The 15,170-nt window shown below is 40.8% G+C and overlaps 1 protein-coding gene across 1 annotated transcript; it reads left to right on the plus strand.

Annotated features, from left to right (window-relative positions):
- Nucleotides 1-1,256: 1,256 nt before the first annotated feature.
- Nucleotides 1,257-14,917, plus strand: dnajb1b (DnaJ heat shock protein family (Hsp40) member B1b). Its single transcript, XM_061988105.2, has 3 exons — nucleotides 1,257-1,666; nucleotides 13,688-14,271; nucleotides 14,363-14,917. Exons 1-3 carry the CDS (start codon nucleotides 1,456-1,458, stop codon nucleotides 14,594-14,596), a joined length of 1,029 nt encoding a protein of 342 aa, XP_061844089.2. The 5' UTR covers nucleotides 1,257-1,455; the 3' UTR covers nucleotides 14,597-14,917.
- Nucleotides 14,918-15,170: the final 253 nt, after the last annotated feature.

Raw genomic sequence — 15,170 nt, forward strand, 5'->3', positions numbered from 1 at the left:
TTACAAGTGTATGTAAACTTTTGACCAGGCCCGGCCCTAACCAATCTGGCGCCCTAGGCAAGATTTTAGGTGGCGCCCCCCCACATCGGCAGTGAAGTGTATATACTCACAAGAAACCAAATAGCTTTGTCTTTGACCTTTTTTTTTTACTTACAACTATACCTAATATATAAAGGGGTGGAAAAGTGACTATTACCTGCAGGGCAAACATTAGCTAACCAGAAGGCAATAACAATGTAAACAAAAAACACCTGCTTAAAAGATCTAATACAAATGTCCCTGAGGAATGTAAGGTGGGAGTACTGTAATTACCTAACGTTACATTATTATTTTCCATAACAATTTGGCCCCCTCCACAATATTAACCCGACGTTAAAACAGAACTAGCTATTTATTGATTAGCAATTGCCGAATCATGTAACATTAGCTTAATGCTAAAAAGCCAGGTTACTATCACATTCTGTAACAGACAAATCATTTCATGTAGGCTAACGTTACCTACCTGATACCTCTGTCTTTTCTCGTTTCTCCTCCTGTTCTTTTCTCTTTTTTCTTCCCTGGGCACCTGACAGTTTTGGCCGTTTTGACATCTTGTGTTGATATTTTGAAGTGGTGACGTCCAAAAAGAGTCATGATACGGGAAGGGAGGGGGCGCACCGTGCGGGGGCGGGGGGGGGCGTAATGTTGTAACAAATAATATTTCTATTAAATAGGCTTTACTTTGCATTTTAATTAAAGTGGGATTATGTTTTGTATTTAAAAATAATAGTACCAACTTTTTTTTTTTCTCCAACATTTGTGGCACTGGCGTGGCGCCCCCTGTTGGACGGCGCCCTTAGCATTTGCCTATACGGCCTATGCCACGGGCCGGCCCTGCTTTTGACCATAACTGTATATAGATAAAAAGAAAAAAATACGGCCGCCCTGCAGTACCTCTGTGGACCCTATAGGAGTCGCAGACCCCCATTGAAGACCTCTGAACTAGAGAATTCTCGAGCATTCTAGCACCACCCTGAAATTTCACATAACAGACAAGTGGCCCTATCATTTTGTGAGTTGTGTCATTTTTATGTACCGCTTATTCAAGTCCCAGTGTTTTATACTAGCTGTGAAATAAAATAAAAAAAACTAGTACATACCACTTTAAAAATAGAGTCGCGGCCATGTTCTTGTGATTTTAGGAGACTAAATATGGGATGGGGTATTACTGTACTAGATGGAATATGTCTGGCTGTCCATGAAGGCATCACCGTGTGACGTAGGAAGGGGCGGGGCTTCACTCGGTCGCCACATTGGAATGGAGATTGTCCTGTCTTGTTATGGAACGCTCTGGAACTTTCCACGCTGTTTAAATTGAACATATCTCTGGCTGCGTCGCGGAGTTGAAACAGGACGACTGAGCGAGAGGACAAACACTTTGTACTTCTTGAAAGGACTGGCTGCCGGGCGGTCAGAATGGGGAAAGACTACTACGACATTTTAGGCACTAAGAAAGGCGCCTCGGAGGACGAAATCAAGAAAGCTTATCGCAAGCAGGCGCTCCGATATCACCCCGACAAGAACAAGTCGCCAGACGCTGAGGAGAAATTTAAGGAAATCGCCGAAGCTTACGATGTGCTGAGCGACCCAAAGAAAAAGGACATTTACGATCGCTTTGGTGAAGAAGGTGAGTTTATTTTTTTATTTTTATTTGTAATCGGACACCAGCTTGAGATACCGATGATCTATTTTTTAAATAGCATGTGAAGTATGTTATGCTGATGGCACCGCAGGAAGATACTTTGGCAGGCAAGACTCTGCTCAGTTGGCCGTTAAAGTTGCCTTTGGGCCTGGAAAAGCGGGGCTCTTGAAGCAGGAAAGTCTGTCGTTGTTGTTACTCGTTTTACCAAGACGTCTTAAAACGTAGTATGAAGCGGGCGGGCCCATCTATATATTTTATAAATAATAAATACAAGTTGATACCATTTTGATGGTATCAACACCAGAGGGATCGATACCTGTTTTTTTTAATTTGAGGAATGAGAGTCATTAGTAGTTTTCGATTTTGTGTTCTTCTTTTGCACTAAGTATCAAAATGAATATTTATATTTTTTAGTATCACTGTTTCAAACTCAAGGCTCGTGGGCCAGATGTGGCCCGCCACATTGTTTTATGTGGCGCGCCTAAGGAGTAACTGCACTTTTTTGGGGAATCTCGCCGATCATTCACAATCCTGTAACATAAAAATGCATACACTATATTGCCAAAAGTATTTGGCCACCTGCCTTGACTCTCATATGAACTTGAAGTGCCATCCTATTCCTAACCCATAGGGGTCAATATGATGTCGGTCCACCTTTTGCAGCTATTACAGCTTCAACTCTTCTGGGAAGGCTGTCCACAAGGTTGCGTAGTGTGTTTACAGGAATTTTTGACCATTCTTCCAAAAGTGGTGAGGTCACACATTGGTCGGTCGAGAAGGCCTGGCTCTCAATTCATCCCAAAGGTGTTCCATCGGGTTCAGGTCAGGACTCTGTGCAGACCAGTCAAGTTCATCCACACCAGACTCTGTCATCCATGTCTTTATGGACCTTGCTTTGTGCACTGGTGCACAGTCATGTTGGAAGAGGAAGGGGCCCGCTCCAAACTGTTCCCACAAGGTTGGGAGCATAGAATTGTCCAAAATGTTTTGGTATCCTTGAGCATTCAAAGTTCCTTTCACTGGAACTAAGGGGCCAAGCCCAACTCCTGGAAAAACAACCCCACACCATAATTCCTCCTCCACCAAATTTCACACTCAGCACAATGCAGTCCGAAATGTACCGTTCTGCTGGCAACCTCCAAACCCCAGACTCGTCCATCAGATTGGCAGATGGAAAAGAGTGATTCATCACTCCAGAGAAAGCGTCTCCACTGCTCTAGAGTCCAGTGGCGACATGCTTTACACCACTGCATCCGATACGTTGCATTAGACTTGGTGATGGATGGAGACCCATTCCATGAAACTCTCCGCGTACTGTACGTGGGCTAATTGGAATGTCACATGAAGTTTGGAGCTCTGTAGCAACTGACTTGCACTATGCAGTTCAGCATCCGCTGAACCGCTATCAGTTTAAGTGGCCTACCACTTTGTGGCTGAGTTACTGTTGTTCCAAAACTGCCATTTTCCTATAATAAAGCCGACAGTTGACTTTGGAATATTTAGGATTAAGAAAATTTCACGACTGGATTTGTTGCACAGGTGCATCCTATGACAGTTCCACGCTGGAAATCACTGAGCTTCTGAGAGCGGCCCGTTCTTTCACAAATGTTTGTAGAAACAGTCTCCAGGCCTAAGTGCTTGATTTTATACACCTGTGGCTGGGCCAAGTGATTAGGACACCTGATTCTCATAATTTGGATGGATGGCCAAGTACTTTTGGCAATATAGTGTATGTTTTTCTTATTTTATGCATTCTAACTTGTAAATAGATGCGATTAAAAAGTAATTTTATAATGGAACCCATAGGAGTCGCTCTATTCTGCAGATAAAGTTCTTTAAAAAAAAAAGGATCCAAACATTGCCATCAATACCGTGTTTTCCGGACTATAAGGCGCACTTAAAATCCTTTTTTTGTTTCTCAAAACTAGACAGTGCGTCCTTTACTCAGTGGCCTTGTGGTTAGAGTGTCAACCCTGAGATCGGTAGTTTGTGAGTTCAAACCCTGGCCGAGTCATAACAAAGACTATATAAATGGGACCCATTACCTCCCTGCTTGGCACTCAGCATCAAGGGTTGGAATTGGGGGTTAAATCAGCCCACCGCTGCTGCTCACTGCTCCCCTCACCTCCCAGGGGGTGAACAAGGGGATGGGTCAAATGCAGAGGTTAATTTCACCACACCTAGTGTGTGTGTGACAAACATTGGTACTTTAACTTATTTAATAACCAGGTGCGCCTAATGTACGGAATAATTTTGGTTTTGCTTACCGACCTCAAAGCTATTTTATTTGGTACATGGTGAAATGAAAAGTGGGACCAGTAGATGGCAGTCAAACTTAAGAGATACATATAGAACATTACACACGGTGCTCAAAAATCTATCAACATGTTTTAGTACGACTTTGGTAAGGTATGAAGCGGCACCGCTTGATGGATTGTACTGTGCTTCAACATACGAGTATTATTATGGTGTGTGTATAAGGTAAGACATATTATCTGGCGTTTTGTTTTGCAATTTTATGCAAAAGCAACTTTTCTTACCATCTGGTACCTGCTGATCTGTATTTGGGATCTGCATAAGTCCTGAAAAATTGCACTCGTCCGCCTTTGTAGTCCGTGCCGACACCGTAGTCGATAAGCTTCTTCTTTTTCTCTATCTTCTTATTATGGGACATTCATCTTCCGCTGTTGCCATTTCTGTAGTGTAAAGTTCTTACTTATATCTGTCAGTAAACCCGCCATGAAAGCGCTAAAACATACCGGTGTAGTGAGTTTACATTATTCACCCAAGGAACTTTAGTTATTAGACAGTTACAGTCGGACGGTTTTTCACGGGGCACATTTCCGGCATTGTTATTGCACTAGTGAGCCACGGATAAGGAGGTGCTGCTCCGTTATTGATTTAAGTAAAGTTTGAATGTCATTAAAACAATTAGCTCCATCTTTTGACACTTCTTCCACTCCCGTCCTCGCACGCTACACCAAAGGTGACGTGGAGAAGACGCTGCCGAAGGTGAGCCACTTAAATAAGACCGCCCATAAAACGGCGCATCCTGAAGCGACTGTCAGAAAGCGGCTCATAACCTATTCAACATTTTGACCTAAGAACTACCATTACATGTTATGTAGACCACAAGGAAGTGTTTTACATTTAGAAAAAAATAATAATATGACTCCTTTAATGCGCTCTATAATCCGATGTGCCTTATATCTGAAAAAAGATAAAAAATAGACCGTTCATCGACAGTGCGCCTTATAGTCCGGTGCACCCTTTGGTCCGGAAAATACGGTACATGCTGTAAGTATATATATAATATAGTAATAGACACATTTATAATAACATGTAATATTACATTAACATAACATTAATTTTACAAACGCATCACAAGGTTCGCTTTTTCCTTCAACTACATCACTCGCTGCAGACTTCATGAAAGCCAACAAACATAATGAAAACATCACTTACTGCACAAAGTCTTCTTTCACTCGGATGCCGACTGTCAGGATGTTGATGTATTCCTGTTTAGATGAAACATGACTTAAAATCCTTGCAAAGAAAAAAAAGGAGTGGAACCAAGCGTCTTTTTGTGTCTTTCTCGCTATTTCTGGGTCTAAATTGGATGCCAGATTTAACCAACTTGCCGGATTATATCCTAACCCTTTTACTACCAAGATAAGAGGCATTATTTATGAACTGGAATAAACTTCCACAAGCTCCAAGGTGAGAAAGCAGCTCACCAGCCCAATTCGTCAATATAGCAGCAAAAGCCAGTTAGCTCTCTTTGACAATGCGCCGCTAAAAATAGTTTGTCTTTGTTAGCGCTTATAATACAATATCAGTAATATTTGGTTAAAATTCAGGTCACGAAATATAAATGTAGTATTGTTGGCACTTTTTAGATAGTTATTTAGAGGGCTTTATGGTTGGAATAGAGGACATCCCATTGACTCCATTTGTAAGCAAACTTGTATTTACCTTTTTTTTAGGAGTTATAATGCATTAAAAAATATATTTGTCTTCTTGTCCCTAAGAATAATTGTGAACGATAGGCACAATAAAAAAAAAGGTATTTAAGCTGATGTTGTGTGTAGCATTGTGTGTCCACGACATGCTTGTCATCACGATCATACGTAATACAAAAAGGAGATCCAAACACCAGATCTAAGGAATGGTGGATGAGCTTCCATTTTTGGTTTAATTAAGGTATTAGCCAAGGTGTAACCAGCTAGATTTGCATGTAGCTTCTGTCTCAACAGCTTGTGGGTGAGGCAGATTAATGGATCTGCCTTTGCAAAGCAGCCTAAGGCAGAGTAGTAAAGTGCAAATCCTCATCGTCAGAATTTTTAAAATAAATATAACATTGTGTATCGTTCGATTTGTAGTAATACTTGAGACCACCGTATAAAAAGGTTCATGCTATGTTATGTGTATCTTTGCACACCTCAGACTTTTCCCCCAGATTGCAAATATACTTGTGGTGGTGGGGACGTAGTCTATATGTCATTATTATATAATTTGCACGATTGGCAATGATGTATATATTTTCTTTAAAAAGGCTCAACAAAGTTCTTATATTACATCATTTTGATCTATTTTTAAATTTTTGCTCTTTATTGTACAATGTAACACCAGCTACGCTATATATATATATATTCTGCCCTCCCTGCCAAATATATAAACAGAATTAGAGATAGAAAAAAGAACTTGGTGGTTTATTGATAATCTAAGCACACAAATAAAGTACATTGATATACACAAGAAGTGCACAAATATGTAGGAATCACATTCAATTAATAATACCCTTTGTAATTAACTGTAAAAAAAAGCGATACTATTATATAAGGGTGTAACGGTACGTGTATTTGTATTGAATCGTTTCGGTATGGGGGGTTCGGTTCGGTTCGTAGGTGTACCGAACGAGTTTCCACATGGACATATTAAGTAGCGCACCGCACGTTGTGTAAACAATGCACACTGAGGCACAACACACGGCATGCTAGCAACGACCAGGCTACTACAACATGCAAAAGCCAGAGCTGGAAGACCCTCTTGCCTCGTTAAGATCTCTCGTTTGGGAACATTTGGGCTTCGCGGTGCGATACAACAATGGATAACATCGCTTCAACGAAGAGAAAGACGAACAAACACAGCTCCCACCGCATTCAAGCAGCTTCTCTTCGGCGAGTCAGGCAGGGCTAAAGCAATAACAAATGCTGTTGGTGTTTTTATAGCAGCAGATTTAAGACCATATTGCATTAAAAACTAGATTTTGACCCACTTCTGTGGTGGAAGAACAATGAGCCCATATATCCTCTTACTGCCAAGTTAGCCAGGCACTACCTCGCCATACCTGCTAGCTCCGTGCCCAGTGAAAGGGTATTTTCCACAGCTGGAGACATTTTAACTGCAAGCAGGTCTGCTCTTTCTGCAGACAATGTGGATAAACTGATTTTTCTGGCAAAAAACATGAACATTGAGTGAAAGTCACCAGGGTTAAAGGCTGGGGGGGGGGGAAAAAGAAAAGTTAATCTGAGGCTGAGTTGACTTGAAACTGTTTAATGTTGCACTTTTTGTATGTAGACGAATGGCAAAAAGAAAATAATCACTAGTAATTTATTTCTTCTCATCCGATCTCAATATCATAATTTTTTTTTTAATTAAAGGTGGATTGTCTCGTGCAAGATAATACAGAGTATTGCTGCACCCCTACTGTTTGCTACTGCGGTATTTTGTACCAGACATTTCTGCCATGTTTGATTGAGGTAATATATGCTAACAGCTGACAACTGTCATTTTGTTCATTTATATAATGGTGTTTACTAGAGGTGCAACGGTACCTCTGTTTTAGGGCCACGGTTTTGCTTATTTTTCCAGTACATTTTGTGGGGGTAAAGAGAACAACTTTTTTCCCCGTCAAAGTTATTTATTTTTTTTGTGCTTTTTTTTGCAAGTTTAACATTTACTAAACAACACTTTCAAATGGAAAATTATTATTTGTATTTTTTAATTACTTTTATACATCAGTGCTTCTCACCAGTGCTTTGGCAAGCGGTGACCCAGATTGTGGAGTTTTTTTTTCAAACCCAACTACTGTAGCTTATATTTAATAAAAGTACATTAAAGTGCAGTTTCATATAATTCGATCATATAATCGCCCAGCCCTAGATGTAGGTTGGCTTTAATGCTAACGTACAATGGACCAGCTCATTGACAGGCTAACGGAAATTAGCAAGGCCAATCTTAGGGTACATGTAGACAAACAGTGATTCACACTACAAATCAATACCTCTCCTTATGTTTGTCGGGTCGATCAGGCATGCGACCATCTGTAGTGCTTATGCTGACAAGCGATTCAGGTGCACGATTTTCAATATAAAGCATTTAGGAGCATTTTTATGACATTTAAGATGTTTTTTAAACTGATTATGGCCAATAATGTGTAAATAATAGACAATATACAGTGTATTCATTTTATACAATATATTACTTAAATTGAGATCGACAGGCGGATCGGTGCGGCGTCTTCAGTAATGCGGACGCTGTATCGATCTGTTGTGGTGAAGAAGGAGCTGAGCCGGAAGGCAAAGGTCTCAATTTACCGGTCGATCTACGTTCCCATCCTCATCTATGGTCATGAGCTTTGGGTTATGACCGAAAGGACAAGATCACGGGTACAAGCGGCCGAAATGAGTTTCCTCCGCCGGGTGGCGGGGCTCTCCCTTAGAGATAGGGTGAGAAGCTCTGTCATCCGGGGGGAGCTCAAAGTAAAGCCGCTGCTCCTCCACATCGAGAGGAGCCAGATGAGGTGGTTCGGGCATCTGGTCAGGATGCCACCCGAGCGCCTCCCTAAGGAGGTGTTTAGGGCACGTCCGACCGGTAGGAGGCCACGAGGAAGACCCAGGACACGTTGGGAAGACTATGTCTCCCGGCTGGCCTGGGAACGCCTCGGGATCCCCCGGGAGGAGCTGGACGAAGTGGCTGGGGAGAGGGAAGTCTGGGCTTCCCTGCTTAGGCTGCTGCCCCCGCGACCCGACCTCGGATAAGCGGAAGAAGATGGATGGATGGATATTACTTAAATTTGTTTTCACGTAAAAAACCCTCAGGTTTAAGGTGTGGCGGTGCGCCACAATCAATTACATGTAGGGTAAACCATGCATCTATTTATGTGTTGTTAAGTTGCCGATCGATACATTTACAAGAATTTAGGCCATGATCAAAAAAAGAAGACAACATTCAATAGTCTGAAAAACAAATCAAGTAAAAAGCGTCAATATCGGACGGTATTGACCACACTGGCCCTGTAAGCTGCTCTAGTATTATTCTCCTAATGGTGGGAATGTGTGCTACACACATCGATGAGACGTTAGGTAACCTTTGGGGATGGACACTAATTTATGACAGCACTTGTGAAATCTGTCAGCTGTGGCCTAAGTTATGTCACCATGGCAACACTGTGGCCTTCATAGAGACTCATAGTGGAAGAATGTAAGCGAAGGTGCAAAGGGCAATTCATATTTCAAAAAGAAAAAGGGATCTATTTTATTTTGCCACAGAAATGGTTGGATGTTCGGGTGCCACCAGAAAACTTTTTTTTTAGTTGTGTGTCATGTGCCCTTTTGCAACAGCTACATCCTGATTTTACCATGAATAGATAAAGAGCAATCAATGCGTAGTCAACCTAAAGTGAGTGCTTTCGGTTGACAAAATCAGTTTTATGATCACTCGATAAAATATTTGAATACAACAGGTCATCTGTTCATTTAATTTTTAGTTTGGCAAAGTAAAGCATTCTCCCCTAAAAGAACCGTTCTATTCCAGGTGTTGTGACTTTGATATTGTCTTTGCAATCAGTATGTTGACAGATGAAAACTGTGATCAGATAGTAAAGTTTGAGGTAGAGTATGTGACTCAAAAATGTTGTATTGTTTGAAATAATACTATAGGCAAGTCGGGCTGTAACGATTAATCAATTGATTTGATTTAATTAGAAAAAAGCTTTGTTTTATATTATGTTCCTTCGATTATTCGTTGAATGACTGTACCGTATTTTTCGGAGTATAAGTCGCACCTGCCGAAAATGCATAATAAAAAAGGAAAAAAAACATATACCGTATTTTCCGCACTATAAGGCGCACCGGATTATTAGCCGCACCTTCAATGAATGGCATATTTCATAACTTTGTCCACCAATAAGCCGCCCCGGACTATAAGCCGCGCCTACGCTGCGCTAAAGGGAATGTCAAAAAAACAGTCAGATAGGTCAGTCAAACTTTAATAATATATTAAAAACCAGCGTTCTAACAACTCTGTTCACTCCCAAAATGTACGCAAATGTGCAATCACAAACATAGTAAAATTCAAAATAGTGCAGAGCAATAGCAACATAATGTTGCTCGAACGTTAATGTCACAACACACAAAATAAACATAGCGCTCACTTTCTGAAGTTATTCTTCATTCGTAAATCCTTCGTCTTCGGTGTCCGAAGTGAAAAGTTGGGCAAATTTACGATCCACTGGCAGATGTTGGCGTCGTCTGGCGCTGCCTCCTCGTCTTAGTGAAGGTGTGTTCGCCTTCTGTCATCCATTGTTCCCACGCAGTTAGCAGTTTAGCTTCGAATGCCCTGTTGACACCAATATCTAGCGGCTGGAGGTCTTTTGTCAATCCACCCGGAATGACGGCGAGTATTGAATTAAGCGCGTAAGCGTGTCTCTCAATGTGCTGTTATGAGCTAGCAAATATAACAACTACACTACCCAGCATGCAACGATAGTTACGAGCATGCGCGGTAGCCCTGAGAAGCGTTGTATGCTGGCAGTTAGCACGCTGTGAGTAAACGTTGAGAACTCAGTTAACACGCCTCGTCTGCATTATTTATAATTAGACAGACAACACACTTAATAGGAGCCATTTTGGGGTCTTTACATAAACACACAAATGGAAATGAAACGTCACATATCCCAGCATGCACCGCGCGCTTCTTCTACGGGGAAAAAAGATGGCGGCTGTTTACCGTAGTTGCGAGACCTAAACTTTATGAAAATGAATCTTAATATTTATCCATATATAAAGCGCACCGGGTTATAAGGCGCACTGTCAGCTTTTGAGAAAATTTGTGGTTTTTAGGTGCGCCTTATAGTGCGGAAAATACGGTAATTAGAAAAAAACTTTGTTTTATATTATGTTCCTTCGATTATTCGTTGAATGACTGTACCGTATTTTTCGGAGTATAAGTCGCACCTGCCGAAAATGCATAATAAAAAAGGAAAAAAAACATATATAAGTCGCACTGGAGCACGGCCAAACTATGAAAAAAACTGCGACTTATAGTCCGAAAAATACGGTAACTAATATACAGGGTGATTAAAAAAGAATATGCCAAAATGACCACTCGATATTTCAAAAAGGAAAAACAATAGAAAACCTAGCTTGAACACATGTGTAGTACATAGCTTCGAATATTTATTTCAAGCTTTACAAGTGCTCAATATGGCTACCACCGGCAGCACGGACGGCATCAAGACGATATGAGAATTCCTCTCTAAAACGATCCACTGCGTTGATTGGAGGAGTCCCCATTTTGAGGGTAACTAAACAAGTGGTCTTCCTACATTTGAACGGACGGCGCCGAAAGGATTATATGACCACAATGGTAAAACTTGGATAACTCCTGTATCAAATGACCATTGATTCTGTCTATTACAATGCTTTGGAACTGAATAAATGCGTGATGATTTAGGCGTATTATTTTTGAATCACCCTGTATATTGCTAACTTTTAAAAAACGGACATAGTTTCCGCACGAGCGCTGCTATAGAGCGCCCCTATGGGGGGTACGAGATGAATGAACGGCAGCATGATATCGAGGTTTTAATTAGTGCGGTAATGTAACCGATAGAGACAGGGTTTTTTTTTTTCGCCGTCTTCGGCATTTGAGTGACAGACATATTTGCCAGTTAGAATTGTTGAGCGTCGCGTCAAGCAGATAGAAAGACGTCTCACTCTGTGAATTGCTCTCAGCACCTGAGAGCATTTATTTAACAGTATAACTAACCGAACGCAGTGAGTCCTCTTTTCAGTCATTCACAATCTTTGTCTCGGTGGGAGGAGAGCGACTCACCGAGGCCGCAAACACAGGAAGCACAGACTGAGCGCTTTATGACTCGCGAGTGAGAAGTTCCACAAGGTAACATAAGTTAGGAGGAGAAAATATGATTACAAAACCTAATGTCCCGTTATGATAACATTTCAGCTCCAAAGCAGACCGGCAATAAAAACCATCAACACGGACATGAAAGATAGAGAATTCTGTGTTTACGTGGTGGCAACAAAAAAAAAGACAATGTTCGGCCTAGTTTTTCCAACTGGGAAAGATGTTCAGTATTTATTTTAGTTAAAGTTTTGCCAGCAGAAGTGAAGTGAAGTGAATTATATTTATATAGCGCTTTTCTCTAGTGACTCAAAGTGCTTTACATAGTGAAACCCAATATCTAAGTTACATTTAAACCAGTGTGGGTGGCACTGGGAGCAGGTGGGTAAAGTGTCTTGCCCAAGGACACAACGGCAGTAACTAGGATGGCGGATGCGGGGATCGAACCTGCAACCCTCAAGTTGCTGGCACGGCCGCTCTACCAACCGAGCTATACCGCCCCATGTGAAAATGTTTTGTTAAGTTATTTACCTTCCAATTACAGCACAATATTTCTACAGTAATGAGAAATACAAATCTAAAGCTTTGTATATCGTACTAGCATTATTATTATTATTATTATTATATATTAGGGATGTCCGATAATGGCTTTTTGCCAATATCCGATATTCCGATATTGTCCAACTCTTTAATTACCGATGCCGGTATCAACCGATACCGATATCAACCGATATATGCAGTCGTGGAATTAACATGTTGTTATGCCTAATTTGGACAACCAGGTATGGTGAAGATAAGGTACTTAAAAAAAAAATAAAAAAAAACATTTTCTTGAATAAAAAAGAAAGTAAAACAATATAAAAACAGTTACATAGAAACTAGTAATTAATGAAAATGAGTAACATTAACTGTTAAAGGTTAGTATAATTAGTGGACCAGCAGCACGCACAATCATGTGTGCTTACGGACTGTATCCCTTGCAGACTGTATTGATATATATTGATATATAATGTAGGAACCAGAATTTTAATAACAGAAAGAAACAACCCTTTTGTGTGAATGAGTGTGAATGAGTGTAAATGAGGGAGGGAGGTTTTTTGGGTTGGTGCACTAATTGTAAGTGTTTTTTATGTTGATTTAATAAAAAATAAAAAAAAAAACCAAAAAACGATACTGATAATAAAAAAAACGATACCGATAATTTCCGATATGACATTTTAACGCATTTATCGTCCGATAATATCGGCAGGCCGATATTATCGGACATCTCTAGTTACATTACATCATCCACACTATAGTTTTTATCGATACATTTTTCAGTTTAAGAGCATGATGTAGACAAAAGCTCCGAGTCTGTCTGCATAAAGCCTAATATTTTTTTTTAAGTAAACAATTGCATATTGTTCTAAGGTGTGACATCTTGAGACAAGAATATGTTGATTGACAGTCTAAAAGTAACATGTCTTTCTTCACTCGTTATTTTCGCAGTTTTTGCATTTATAATGTAAAAAAAAAAAAAATCGCTATTATGGAAAGCGCAATGGCAATTAGTTTTTTTTCTCAAAATCGTATTGCCCTAGCAGAGAGTTATTTTTTATTTTTACTAACGCACACATTTTAAAAGTGAATGTTGATGAAAAAAATAATGAAGGTTATGGCAAGCGGGCGAATCTTGGTTTATTTCAAATATTTTCTTAAAAAAAGTGTGTTTTATCCGTTTGCTCGAAGAAGTAATCGATAGATTACTGGATTACTAAAATAATGGATAGCTGCAACCCGAAAGACAAGTGTAACATTTTGCATTTCATCAGACTTTTGATCATTAACCATTATCTGTTTTCCTCTTTTTTTATGTAGGTCTTAAGGGTGGAGGGCCGTCAGGGGGCGGTGGTGGTCCAGGAAACTTCAGCTACTCCTTCCAAGGTGACCCACACGTGATCTTCTCAGACTTTTTCGGTGGACGAAATCCTTTTGAGCAGTTCTTTGGCGGGCGCAATGGCATGGATGAGCATATGGACGCTGATGACGCTTTTGGCCACTTTGGAATGGGCGGCGGCGGCTTCCCACGCTCCTTCAGCTCCGGTATGGGAGGCTTCGGCGGCCACAGCAGCGTCGTGAAGAAGCATCAAGACCCCGCTGTCGTCCATGAGCTGCGCGTGAGCTTGGAGGAAGTGCTTTCTGGCTGCACAAAGAAAATGAAGATCAATCGCAAAAGGTTGAACTCTGATGGGCGAACTCTGAGAACAGAGAGTAAGATCCTGGAGGTGGAGATAAAGAAGGGATGGAAGGAAGGCACTAAAATCACATTTCCTAAAGAGGGGGATGAAACTCCAACAAACATTCCAGCTGATGTGGTCTTTCTGCTGAAGGACAAACCGCATCCAGTGTTCAAGCGTGACAACTCGGACGTCATTTACGTTGCCAAGATCACACTCCGAGATGTAAGTTGAAATGCTGCTCCCTATAGCGTTTGAATACCTCTTTTTAAAAAAAGGTATGATTAATGTTTAAATGTTGTTTCTGTCCAATTAGGCGTTGTGTGGCTCCACAATCAACGTACCCACCCTGGAAGGCAAAATGGTCCCAGTGACGACAACGGAGGTGGTGCAGCCTGGGATGAAGCGGCGCATTAGCGGCGAGGGGTTGCCTTATCCCAAGCGCCCTGACCGCCGAGGGGACCTGATCGTGGAGTATGATGTCAAGTTCCCGGATAGGCTTAGTCACAGCGCCCGGGACACCTTGGCTCAGGTTCTCCCTCGTTCGTAAACAAGTCAAACTGGACTCAAAAGTACCCTTTAACTACTCCTTAAGATGCCAATTGTATGTTATTTCTTTGTCTTGGAGTTGATGTTGGGTTTTGTTTTCATACAAGACATATGGGATGCTAAAACCTGGTCACCCATATTGTAAATGCCACAATGGAAACCATTACCGTAACAGATTGTAAATATAACCAATATGGTTTGGTGTTTAGTTTTATTATTGAGATTATATTTTGATGATATATATGAATATATATACTTGTTTAGGGGGCTGATACAAAGACATTGTATTAACAGCAATAAAATATTCATTACACCATGAAAACATGCGATCTTCGGCTCAATTGAATGACCTTTCTATAGGCATAAGCAATTAAATTATATAAATGAAAATTAAACAATAAATGTCCAGCAACTTTTTGCATCTTAACGCTAAGAAAACGGAAATGCTGATTATCGGTCCTGCTCGACACCGGCACCTATTTAATAATACCACCTTAACATTTGACAACCAAATCGGTAAAGATTCTCGGTATTATCTTCGACCCAACTCTCATTTGAGTCACACATTAAAAATG

This window comes from Nerophis lumbriciformis, linkage group LG27 (assembly GCF_033978685.3).
Source record: "Nerophis lumbriciformis linkage group LG27, RoL_Nlum_v2.1, whole genome shotgun sequence".
Classification (NCBI taxonomy): domain Eukaryota; kingdom Metazoa; phylum Chordata; class Actinopteri; order Syngnathiformes; family Syngnathidae; genus Nerophis; species Nerophis lumbriciformis.

Excerpts from the sequence above, each read along its gene's own strand:
- dnajb1b (XM_061988105.2), top strand. The coding sequence starts at position 1,456 with ATGGGGAAAGACTACTACGACATTTTAGGCACTAAGAAAGGCGCCTCG. Across the intron at positions 1,667-13,687 it reads CGATCGCTTTGGTGAAGAAG|GTCTTAAGGGTGGAGGGCCG; the intron begins GTGAGTTTATTT and ends TTTTTTATGTAG. Across the intron at positions 14,272-14,362 it reads CCAAGATCACACTCCGAGAT|GCGTTGTGTGGCTCCACAAT; the intron begins GTAAGTTGAAAT and ends CTGTCCAATTAG.